Here is a 13,480-nt window from a genome sequence, read left to right on the forward strand (position 1 = left end):
GTTAAGTGCTGTGTTGCAATCAAAATTGTAAGAGATGTAAAACATAAGAAACAGTTTCATGCAAGATAAGTGAAACTGTCTGCACGATTTTGGCATGCCATCATCCATGAAAATGTGTTCCATGAATTCTTTCATTTCCATTTCAAGAATTTGCTTTACATGGGCAACTGAATCTTTGATACATGCCTTTGGATTAGGGTTTTGGTTCATGTGGAGGATTAGGGTTTTGGTTCATGTGGAGATGTACAAAATTCATTTTCCCTTCCTCTTCTTCTCTTTGTGTGCAGTTGTTGATGTACCATTTTCTCGTACCCAAGACGCAACGCAAGTGCTTTAAATACAAGAGAACTGAAACGTCTATTACTCGTTTTTCTTTAAAATATACTAGAGAAATTTTTTTTCCCCTAGAAAGCTTTCGACCGATCCTACTCATACATATATATAAATATTTTTGCCCATTTTAAAATAACTCACCGACTATTTTACTCGAAATCCAAAACGCAGTGCAAAACATAAAATCATTAGACCAAAACCTAAAGCTAGCAATTTTCAAAAATAGCATAAACTCTTAAATCCTCTCAAAAGCACTCAAAAGCATAAAAGTCATAAAATCTTAAAGTATTGTAAATCATAAAAGTGTGAAAAACTAGCATTGATCATCGGGTTATGTGCACCATCAGTCCAGCTAGTTCATCCATCAAGTCCTCCATCATTATCAAAATTATTCTCACTTGCATCATCCAGAGGCGTAGATATGGCATGGGCTGGCCCAGCCAAGATTTTGGAATTTATATATATATATATATATATATAGCCATAAATACAAAATAAAATAAAATAAAAAAAAGAGAAAGTAAAAAACCTCTCACAGGCCACAGCTTCAGGCGTAAAACTGAAATTCATCTTTCAATTATCCCTCCTTCGGTACTTCCGCACACCCCTCTTTTGCCCTTGTTCTTTTTTTTTTCCCCCAATTTTCTCCTTCTTTCGTATACTCTTTTTACCCGTCACTTTCAAATTCTTGTTACTTGTCAGGTATATCTCTAATAATTTAATTAATCTTTTTTAAGCATAATCCTTCTTGATTCTTGCTAGGTTTCAAGTTTAGATTATTTGGGGTTGATTGGTTTATGTTTTCCCTAAGATTCTTGTAATTTCTAGTGTTTTTGAATCTGGGTTTGGTCTATTCTGGGTTCAAGATTAAAAACTTGTAATAAATTAATTGTATTCTTTTATGGAATTCTATCACCATGAATCATCTGTTTAGTGTCTGTGACGTTTGGTTACTCAAAAGATAGAAAAAATTGTTTTTTTTCCATCTTTTAATTTAAATGAAGAGTATTCATTTAGGTAAAATAAAATGACGTTTATAGGTTTTTTTATTTATAGGTGAATGAAAATGTCAAAATGAAGCATTACCGATTATTTCATCCAGAAAAACAATGAGCAGTTATCAAAAACTTCAAATGATCATCTTCCGTTAAGTTCAAGATCTACATTGAAAACCAAAAAACTCAAACCTGACAATGAAGTTGCTCTCGATCCATTGGAAGGAAATAATCCATATTATGAGCGTGATCCTGGGAAACGAATTGGAATATGGGAATATCCATGTGATAAACAAGATGATGTTCGAAGAGAATATGTTGGTATGGGACCATATCAGCCTATATATGAATATCCACTTGTTGATTTTAAGCATAAAAAACGTAGTTTTCAGTCTTCTTGGTTCGTAAAGTTTCCATGGCTCGAGTTTTCTAAAATAAAAGAAAGTGCATTTTGTTTCCCATGTTATCTTTTTGATGTTCCTTCATCATATCAGAAGAAATTTACGATTGAAGGATTTAAGAATTGGAAAAGATTAAATTGCAAAACATGTCCACTGAAAAGACACGAAGGAGATTGCAATTCATTACATAGTACTGCTATACAAAAATGGGAGGGCTTGAAAAATGTATCTCAACATATCGATAGAAGGATGAATAAACAATCTGAGAATATTGTAAAGCAAAACAGATTGCTTATAAGGACATCGATTAGAGCTGTAAGATGGCTAGCATTACAAGGGTGTGCATTTAAAGGACATGATGAGTCTGTAGATTCTCATAATCGTGGAAATTTTTTTGAACTCGTCAAATTTCAAGGAGAATTGTGCAAAGAAATTGATGATATTATCTTAGATAAAGCATCTAAAAATGCCAAGTATACATCACCATCAATTCAACAGGAGATTTTAAAAATTATTGCCGATCTTGTGCGAAGTAAAATCCGTGATGAAGTAGGGGATGCTAAATTCTGTATTCTTGTTGATGAAGCAATTGATGAATCTCGTAGATCACAAATGGCTATTGTTTTGCGATACGTAGATTGTGATGGGTTTGTTAGGGAGAGATTTTTTGAAGTTGTTGGTGTTGATGATGCTAATTCTTTGACTTTGAAAACACATATATGTAGTATCTTGACACAACACAAGATTTTGATTGAAAATATACGAGGTCAAGGATACGATGGTGCTAGCAACATGCGGGGAGAATGGAATGGATTACAAGCATTATTTCTCAAAGATTGTCCTTTTGCGTATTTTATTCATTGTTTTGCTCTGTGAAGCCTTGAATCCCTATGATGGCTTCAAATCATTCTCTGAAAGTGCTATTTATTCTTTAATTGATAAATTTTATCCCAATGATTTTTCCAAAGATGACATGAAACATTTGAAGACTCAATTGGATCATTACAAGCTTGATGTGTTTGAGGATCCGAGGTTTAAAGATGTTGATTCTCTTCCTAAATTATGCCGACTACTAGTTGAAACAAAGAAGTCGAGGATTTATTTCATTATTGATAGACTGATTCGTTTGGTCTTGACTCTTCCAGTTTTCACTGCTACAACTGAGCGAGCATTTTCAGGGATGAAACTTCTCAAGACACCACTTCGCAACAAAATGGAGCAGGAATATTTAAACAATGCAATGGTTTTGTATATTGAGAGAGAGATTGCTCATGACATTGATATAGATTACATAATTGATAGATTTGCTCTTTTGAAAAATTGAAGGTTGCGACTAAAGTAGTGTTTATTTAAGTTACCCTCTTTTGGCGTAAGTTGTATTTTTTTTTTTGTTAATGCGTACTCTGTCATATGATTAATATTTAAACTTTTGAAAAATATTTATCCAGATTTGATGATTATATTGTGAAAATCGTGGTTTGCACTTAATTTTTATTTCATGTGAAAAATGTTGTATTGATTTCTAGATTAAATTTTTTTTATTTTTTAGCCCCCCATATTTTGAAATTCTGGCTACGCCCCTGCCCTGGCATCATCCACACCTAGTGAGTCTATTGACTCAGCAAACATTAACCATGATAGCAAGTAATACATATACATTCACATGTAACAGTGAAAATACTTTTAATAAAATAGTTTTCATGAACGTACATAACTTAAAAATTTTTTTCTTTAATCATATATGTATACGTTTCCCTTTTATTGAATTCAGATAATTAATTGTGACTTTCGTTTCAGCTGTTGGTGGATGATCAATTTTTACGTATAACCATGTTACCAGGGGCGGAGACATCAGCGACACTCTCACCCTCAACTGAGCATTCGCCTTACATATTATCATATCCTTTCATATTCGTATTCGTATTAGTGACAATCAAATCACCTCCTTCGAATCCTTTCATCGTATCCATCATTTATAAAAATTCGTGCATATAATATTTTTCTTTTAAACCAAACATTTAAGACATCTTTTAGCATATGTCATTTTCCTTTGTAAAATTCCATAATCTTTCAAAATAAACATTTCAACATTCATTACAGCATTCAGGGTACTGTCAGGACGTCTAACATTTTTCAGGTGTAAAATGACTGTTTTGCCCCTGAAACCCTAACTTTCCCAATTTACCCTTAAACCTTAAAAAATTGCCCCAAATCCATTCAAAATTAATGTAACGCCTTAAAATATACTCATATACATTTTTTAGACGTAAATTTAAACTCCTCGACTAATTTTTCAATTCGTTTTAAAACTTGAACACATCTCCCGATTTTAACCCAAATCGACTTGAAACTTAACCAAACTTTAACCATAGCTTATTAACACTTAACCATACCCTATGCAACCCAAATCATGCCATTTAAAACCCATGGAAACCACCTACCAAGCTTCTGAATTTTTTGCTCTTAGTCAACCAAACCCACAAACCATAATTTCCTTCGATCCTAGCCTTGCATCGACCCAACCAAACCCTAGATGACCCTGTTAGTATCCTAACTGAACCCTTAGAACCCTTTGTCCAGCCCTAGAGAGCCATACACTTGCAGCCCATCAACCCTTGCCCTCCAAGACTCGCGCCCGTCACGCCTAGCACCTATAGCCCTTCTACTCGCACTAGCCGCCCTTAACCCCTCTAGGATCATCATACAATCCCATTTTGGACTCTTGGACACGGCCCCTAACCAATGCATGAGCCGTGCCCTTCAAGCAACCAAAGTTCGAAACCTCAATTCCCTTACAAATCCAATTTTCATCCAGCATGTTTTCTTTCTTGTCCAGCCCTTAGCCAAGCCTGTGAGAACCCGAAATTTGCGAATACAATCAAAGGGATTTGACAAATTCATTATGCATGAAATGTCCCTTGAATATACCAAAGTGACTTTTGGTATGCTTGGATGAATTTATTATGAAAGAGATGACCCTTGATATACCAAAGTGACTCTTGGTGTGCTTGGATGAATGAATTAATACAATTAATGCTTGCTTGGAATGCAAGGGGTTGGCAATGATGAAGTTCAAAGGGCAAAATATCACCTATAAATATACCATTGTATGTTGAAGAGACCACACCCAAAATCATCACAAAAATTTGTCCCTCTCCTCTCTTTTTCTCTCCATTTCGACGTCTAAGGCAAGAAGAAAAAGGAGAAGGCTTCGTGCAGTTCGAGTGATTAGAAGATACGTCAAAGTGCTGCTAGATTTGCTTCATAAATCTAGGCAAAATACTGCAAGGTTTCGGTCACCGTCTGACCGAGATTCAACGAGAGTTGTACGTCGGGACTTGGAAATTTCGAAAACTACACCTTCGAACTCGGTAAGTGGGTTTTTGCTATGTATTTCTTTGTAACTTAAAATTTGTATAAGTATGGCATGCTTGTATGTGTCAAATCATTTTCGAAAATGCTATATTATGTATTATAAAAATCTCGATCGATGTACAATATGTTCTTCTGGTCTCGACGTTCTATGAATCTGCTGAGTCCTCTCATAATTCTGATAAGTACTGTTTGATGAATATGATTTTGTAATACACTGTTATGATTCGAGTGGGATATGGAACAACGATTGTAAATTCTGTTATGGCCCCCATCAGTGGGTATAAAACTGTGTTATGGCCTCCATCAGTAGGTATAAAACTGTGTTTTGGCCTCATCTCTTAAAGGACTAACATATGGGGGACAATTTGACCATGGAGGACAAGATGAATAACAATTTTCCGTTTGTTCCGATCTGTTCTGTTCTGTTCTGTTCTATTCTGATAAGTTTTGTTTCACCTTTTTGAGTCTGATTCGGTTAATGTTTGATACGATAAGTTTTGAAAGTATGTTAAAAGATGTTTTAAAATTATCTTTATATGTATTTGTGGTAATCAATCGGCCCCCACGTGCTGAGTATTTCCCAAAGCACTCACCCCTTACATCTTTTCCCCAGATAAGAATGAAGAACAATTGAACGAGGAGGAACAGGAGACGTTACGGGCTCGTGATTGCATCAAAAGATCTAGACTCAAGACTTTGTATTTATTTCGCTTGCGCAATTCTGATGTAATTTTCATTTTGTTATCATTGTAAAGACTATATTTATTTATGAAAAGACTGGTGTTTGGCTATTTGCTACGAGGCTTAATTGTTTTCATGTAAATTGATAAACAATGCCGGATGTCACCGATGCCTCGGTCTCGGGGCGTGACAAAGCCTCTATGGGCTCTTAAACCTACTGAAAAATGTCCCTTCTAGTAGCCTTACCTTGGTAGCCCCTTTGTGCATCAACACCATGAATTTAAAAGCATGAAAACTCAAATTTTATCATGATTATGCCATAAAAACGAAAATAAATAAGAGGAGATTATATTTTTCACGCAAACATGTATTAACACACATAATATGATATGAACGATGAGTGAAGAAGATTAAGGCATGCCTTTACGTGTTTCACCCACAAAAAACAATTTTAGAGGCGAAGAATGTTGGTGGAGAGACGGGGGATCCTTGCTGCGTTTTTATTCTTCAAGAACACGTGAATTCCTTCCTTGAACGTGGGGCTTGTGGAGTGACCGTGTGTTGCTAGGGAGAAACCACAGGTTTTTTGTGTGATATGGAATGTTTTGTGGTTTAGAAACTTCATTTTTTGGTGTAATTAAATAATATTAACCGAGCCTGCAAAAAGTCCATGCTTTCGTCAAAACCGATAACCGACTTAAAATATGACTCGGCATGTAAAAACACCTCAAAAACATCATTTTCGAAAATCACTTATTAAATATGTCATATATTAAATAATTAAAAATAGTCATTTAATAAAAATATTTTTCCTTTACAGTCCCCGGTCTTCGTTCTTCGATCGCGTCTTGGATAACTCTTAAAAATACACTTTTATGCATTCTAATATAAAATCATATTTTAAACATGTAAATATGTCTACCACATTCATTCAATTAATGCATTAAAATAATTTAATTAAACAATTCCATTTTTGTTAGTTTTTCATGCAGTTGGTTTACATTATCGTATTTTGGATATTAAAATTTGCAGAGAATTTGAAAGGATCCCAGATGATTCATCGGCCGTCAAAGGGACTTGAAAACGTAGGCATGCATACGTACATAGTTGTTGAGTTGAGATACAAAGCTTGACAAAATGTTGTGCTTTAAATACAAGGGAACTATCTCTGCAGATAATTTGAAATGATACCAGATGATGAACTCCATTTGATAATGGAAATGGAGTTTTTTTTTGTCGCTATATTGTAAATCTTGATTAAAAAATATGTTGTGTGTGTGTGTGTGTCTATATATATATATATATATATATGATCATACGATTTATGTGGTGTTGGGTAAATTATTTAGGACTTTTGGCTTTCTTTGGAAAATGTAGGAACGGAATTAATTATTACAAGAGGGTCAATATTTTTTTCATGATTAAAATACATTCTCTGAACACCTATTACGTGCTCCAGAGCTAAGTTTGGTTCATATGATTGTAATGTATGTCTGGTGAACTTGGTCGAGTTTTGTTTTGTGTTATATAATATACTTTTTCCTTGTATTCCAGGATCTCGTTCTCTCTCAGAAAATAGGTTAGAAAAAACTAATAATAAATCGTCAGGACAGAAGCAGATCATCAATATCATTACTTTTTGATGCGTTGCAACCTCCCTTAGTTATAGGAAAACATCCTTTGATACACTCAAAAGGTACCATCAATTTATTTAGGCAGATTTAGTCGTGTTTTTTGTACTTTTTTTGTTCGAAATAAGTAAGTCTCGAGTTTATGCTCAAATCTCATCATAATATGAACAATTATATTATATCTTTATAGTATGAAACAATATCATATTTATAATCTAAAAAAAAAAAAGTACCACCAATTTTAGGCTATGGTACTCCAATGGACTGTTTGACTACATAACCCTTATAGTCCATACATGTATGTATATGTATAATGTATTTTTGTAAGGTCCAATATAAAAGTGCATAAATAGGTTCTATTTTTTTTCCTTTTTGGGCCTTTTCCATTTGATTTGATATTTGCTCAATAAAAATTAAAATGGAGTTAGAGAAATTTCAAGTCAAGCCATCATGTTATGGATAATAAATTATATAATAAATATAAAGTGTGTGTGTGTATATATATATACAAACACACATTAATAAGTTTTGTGAGAAATACAATTAAAAATATTTAATTGTTATAATATAATTATATATTAAATTAAGTATTATCTTTATTCTATGAATTGATTAGTATTTAAATTAATAGAGTGGAAAGTGGTATTCTAATTAATTTTCAACTTGAAAATTTGTCTTATCTTTGCTATAAAAATCAATCCTTTTTATTTATTTTTTGAACTATCTTTATTTTTATAATATAGAGTGATATTAATATAAATTAAATTTTAAAAAATATATCTATATTTTAAAAATAATATAAATACATTAACTTTTTACTTATATTTTTTAAAAATATGTCCATTCGTCCATTAAATTTCACATGGTTATTTTTCAAAAACAAGATTTTATTATAATTATAATATATTTAATATGGCAAAAACTTGTGTGAGACCGTCTCACAAGAGACCTACTCATTTAATATTCTTTTAAGTTTGAGAGAACTGAAATAATAATCATTATTAATAAACTTGGTATTTACTTTAAAAAATTAAATATATACATAAAGAAACCAAAAGATATATGAATTAAGCTACTAAAAAAGTAAATATAATATAGTTGAAATTTTGTCACATCGATTTATATTAATTGATATTCGATTATTAAATAACCTCAGTTTCAAGTGGCAAACACAATTTAGATTGAAGTTGATTGATTAGAAATAAGATACATAAAGGCAACGGTTGCGTGATTCTCACTTCCACAAACCCCCCAATCTCTTTGTTGTTTTTGGTTCGAAATAACATGAAATTCTCCAAAGATAGCATCAATCACATCATTCACCAACTTATAAAAAGGATTTCGTTAGGTTATAAATCCAAATGAAATATTTTTTCGAAGAGTTGTTCTCTTTTGATACGGTCTCACGAATCTTTATCTGTGAGACATGTAAACTCTACCGATATTCACAATAAAAAACAATACTCTTATGGTGCGTTTGGTAGGAGTGATTAGGTGGGTTTATTTTTTTTAACCCACCTAATCACATGTTTGGTAGGGGTGATTATTTAACCAAATTTGTCCCTCCTATGAATGATTAGGTTATATTAGGTGTGATAAAATAATCACTCCTCACCCCCTAAGATTATTTATCTCACTCTTAATCCATCATATTTTTCCAATTTTACCCTTCTCCTAAATTCAAACTCACCACCACTTCCCTATACCGACCGCCGGCCAACCACCGCCGTCGTCACCGCCGACCGCCGCCGCCCGCCGACCACCGCCGCAGACCGCAGCCGCCGCCGCCACTTCAGGTCGGCGAACCACCGTCGACCGCCGCCGCCGCCGCCGCCGACCGCCGCCACAAAACTGGAAGGGCAATTTTGTCAATTCATCAAAAGATTATTATTTATCTCATTCTTAAAAATCATACCAAACATAACATTATTTTATCCTTATCTACTTCAATCATTCTTTTTATCATTTCTCTCTTAATCATTTCATTATTTTATCCCCCAACCAAACGTAGCCTTAGTATAAAAAATAATATTTTTTCATGGATGATCCAAATAAGAGATCTATCTCACAAAATACGACATGTGAGACCGTCTCACACAAGTTTTTGCCCCTCTCAAAAGTTTTTGCCCCTCTCAAAATACTTGTTTATTAGCAGAGACGGATGTATTCTAGGGGTGTACTGGGCTGTAGCCTAGCCCACTTTTTTAATAATTTAGCGACGGTTTTCCAAAAACCGTCGCTAATATTTGCGGCGGTTTTCGATGTGGATCGGCGACGGTTTTAATTACACCGTCGCTACTAGTGACGGTTTATTCAAACAGTCGCTAATAACAGTCGCTATCAGCGACTGTTTTTTGAAAAACCGTCGCTATTTCAAAAACCGTCGTACATCAATGTCTTAGTCCAATCAAGTCCCGTCCATTTACAAGGATGAGACCAAATTTATCCTCTGATCCGCCCCACCTCAATTCTACAAAATTTCTCTCCCAAGTCCCAAGCCCTTTAGCGACAGAATAGAATTGCGGACTCCCGAAGAAATCGAATTGCTCATCGGCAAGGCAACAATCCAGGTAAGAATCGGCTATACATTTTTTTTTTATAGCTTCTCTGTGTGTGATTTGTGGTTTCTTGATTGTTTGTTGTTGAGTTGTTGATTGACTATTACTTGTTTATTTGTTTAATAATTATTTTATTCTTGTTTAGAATTATAAATTGAACTATTTCAAAATGGAATATCAATCTGCTGCAAAGAAAGGAAAAACATTGATATCCTCTTTCTTTAAGAAGAGAGATCGTCAAGCTAGTGAAGATACTTCAATTCCTACGGTCCTTACAATGCAACATCAATCCAGTGAAAGTCTTCTATTATTGATGAATTTTATGTTTTAAAATCTCGTAGGGCACAACTTCGTTGAACGATATAATGTAAATTTTTTTTAATAATATATCATAGTAATAGAAATACATGTCCTACCGAGACATAATTTGTAACTTGCTATCCTCTTGCTTAGCAGGCAAAGATTTTCCTACGCGGAAAGGCCGGGTCGATAAGAAGATTGACACAAATTAACTCATTTTTTTGATAAACGAGTAATTGATGGATTCCATTTAACTTCTTGCTGTTGTCGACTCTGAACGAATGCAATTCAGAAACACTTTATTTATTCGAAATCTAGCAGACAGAATTTCATTGGTCTAATTCTTTGCAGCCACAACCTAACTTGCACGAGATTCAGGGAATTTTAGCCATCGAAAGCAGTCCTTAGTCCGACCAAAGGATTTTCTTCTTCTCACCCAACCTCTAGGAACAGGAGCACCAAGTTGGTATCCTCAGATCAGCACACCTTAGAGGTAGACATCGGTGGTTAAGAAGGCGTTGGGATTGAATGACAGAGCTTCTTTTTCTTTCGCTTGGCTACGAACGAGGGAGAGTTAATGCTGCCATTGAATCTGTTGAGTTTGGGAAGAATCTTTATGAAAGTAGACATCTTAGAGAAGGTAAATCCTTCTGAAAGAATTTTATTACGAAAAATTCTTAAAATGAGAAGGGGGGTTGCAGCTCTTCAAATCCTATTCGTCATATATCATATTGACTTCAAGCCCCCCAACTTTTATTCCTGGATCCGTCCCTGTTTATTAGATAATATAATTTTCTTGATTTTAGTATTTGATTTGTGATACTTGTAAGAAACATGCATACAAATACCACAATATATTTAACACTATTTTTCATCCCACATTTTTTGACGTTGCATGCTCCATATGTATACACTAGACCCCTCGTGTTTTATATATAAATATTTTTAGAGACCTATCTCTTTCTAAATAAAGCCAATTTTATGGAGAAAATATATTGATTTCGTTTCTTTATGTATATATTTACATGTATGTGCGTAATATTTCTATATTATCACAAATATATGTTTCAATATAAATTTGAAATAAGAAAGCCAAGTTGTAGATGTGAGAGTGACCACTGATGTTCATAATAAAGTGCATAGGATTTTGCATGGTTTCCTTACCCTATAAAGTTATCTACATAAAGAAGTGGTGCTTTGGGCTTTTGGATCTGGAAAAGAGATACGACTCTGATATCAAAATCTTTAAATTTTGAATAAGTTATGATCCGATTGTAACAAATCTTTCCCAGACTCAAAATAGAATAGGTTTCTTATATGACGATTTCACGAATATTTATATGTGAGACTGATCAACACTACTAATATTAACAATAAAAAGTAATGGATGACCCAAATAAGAGATCCGTCTCACAAAATACGACATGTGAAATCGTCTCACACTAGTTTTTGCCTTAAAAATAAATAAAAACAAGTCACATTCACATATTTTTTTAAAAAATGATTTGTGTGAGTGATAGTAATAAATCTCAGTATTTTTAGTTATCCTAAGTTGACATTGGAAGGGCAACTTTCTCCTAGTGCTACACAAACAAGTTCTTTCCATGATTTAAAAAAAGGAAAAAAAGTTTCTTCCCATAAATTAAAAGGCAAAAAAGGGTTCTTTCCGTAAACTCAAGTCTTGAATAACATTTTGAGACATACGTATCCACTAGGGCTAAGTAAAAGAACAAGAACTTTGTAATATGATGTCGAATCTTTTTATAGTTGGATGGATTTCAGTCATCATTTCATCATTAAATCAGAAATGACAGACAAAAACAATAGACTAATTTGACGATTATCCTCAAAATTGTGTCTCAATTTTCCGATTACATCATTAAATCATCCTATGGGACATAAGTCGAGTTCAAGATCCATGTTAAACTATCAGTTCTCGAACATACGTAGAAGCTCAAATATAGACCTGAAAACAAAAAATGCGAGGGCAAATCACTCCTTACGAAAAAGCCTTGGATTTTAGGTCTCTTGTGAGATGATCTTACTGAATCTTTATCTGTGAGACGGTACCGATATTTACAATAAAAAATAATACTCTTAGCATGGATGATCCAAATAAGAGATATGTCTCACAAAATATGACACATGAGACTGTCTCACATAAGACTGTGACAATCTTCAATTAGATATATAAACCCAAAGCCCTCTTAATTCCAAGTTAATTCATTTACACAAAAATAATATTTTTGTGTTAAAATATAAATTGGATCGAGCAATCTTTCATATTTATACATATATATACTTATACGAGAGTGACATACTTATTTTCTTTAATTTAATAATAATGAATCAGCTGTAAATGTTAATTAATTACACCTAATTAAACCTAAATCGTCAATCGCCGGCAGATCCGTGTCACCTCATCGGAAATGCACTCTATCTCACCGTCGAGAGATCAATCTCGATCAGGTTATCTTCATCAACCTCGCCCATCCTCTTCTCGTCGAGTGTGATCTCGATCAAACCGTCTCTATCGTCCTCATCTTCCCACCGGAAGAACAAATTCTCCGGCGAGTCGCAGCCTAAGATGGCGGTGGAATCCCCTTCCGACGAATTGTCAGTGTCAGACTCTGGGTAGAAAAACGACAGAGACGCGTATCTCTGTAAGTCATTCATCTGGGATTCTCCCTTCTCCAGAGAGACGGCTTCGAGTTCCTCCGCCTCTTGGCCTTCGTACTCTTCGTATATGACCTCCAGCGGCGCCCTGACGTCCCACTCAACGAAAGAGTTTGTAAAATCAGGGCTCGGAACAAACTCATGATTCGCGTTTGCAACCGATACGCATGGCATCCTCGTACGTCCCTGATCATAAAAAAACAGCGATCGTGTTTCAATGGGATTGAATTCCGAGCAATCGGGCTCACCATGAGTGGCTGCTGTTTCCTGCGGAACGGGGTTTTGGGCTGCGGCGCCGAATCTAAGGAGTGAAAGCAAGAGAAGTGCGGTGGAAATAAGCACCGGAGAGAGCGCGAAGCTGAGGAAAAGAGATGGGAAGTAAAGGAGGATGACAGCGTAAAAAGTGAAGAAGGTCAAGAAGAGAGGATCCGAGGAGAGAAAAGAAAGCGTCTCCCTAACCAAATTGTGCTCTGTAAAGGGACTCAGAGCTCTTAAACTTTCCGCCATGAAAATGGAACGGAGAAGCTTGA

General features: G+C 34.5%; 1 protein-coding gene across 1 annotated transcript; it reads right to left on the reverse strand.

The window, feature by feature from the left end:
* Nucleotides 1–12,592: 12,592 nt before the first annotated feature.
* On the reverse strand, nucleotides 12,593–13,480 carry LOC142537969 (uncharacterized). Its single transcript, XM_075643419.1, has one exon. The coding sequence runs from the start codon at nucleotides 13,455–13,457 to the stop codon at nucleotides 12,711–12,713; it is 747 nt and encodes a 248-aa protein (XP_075499534.1). The 5' UTR covers nucleotides 13,458–13,480; the 3' UTR covers nucleotides 12,593–12,710.

The sequence above is a fragment of the Primulina tabacum genome, chromosome 2 (assembly GCF_025594145.1).
Source record: "Primulina tabacum isolate GXHZ01 chromosome 2, ASM2559414v2, whole genome shotgun sequence".
NCBI lineage: Eukaryota > Viridiplantae > Streptophyta > Magnoliopsida > Lamiales > Gesneriaceae > Primulina > Primulina tabacum.

What these genes read in the sequence shown, in the direction of transcription:
- LOC142537969 (XM_075643419.1), bottom strand. Translation starts at nt 13,457, where the DNA reads ATGGCGGAAAGTTTAAGAGCTCTGAGTCCCTTTACAGAGCACAATTTG.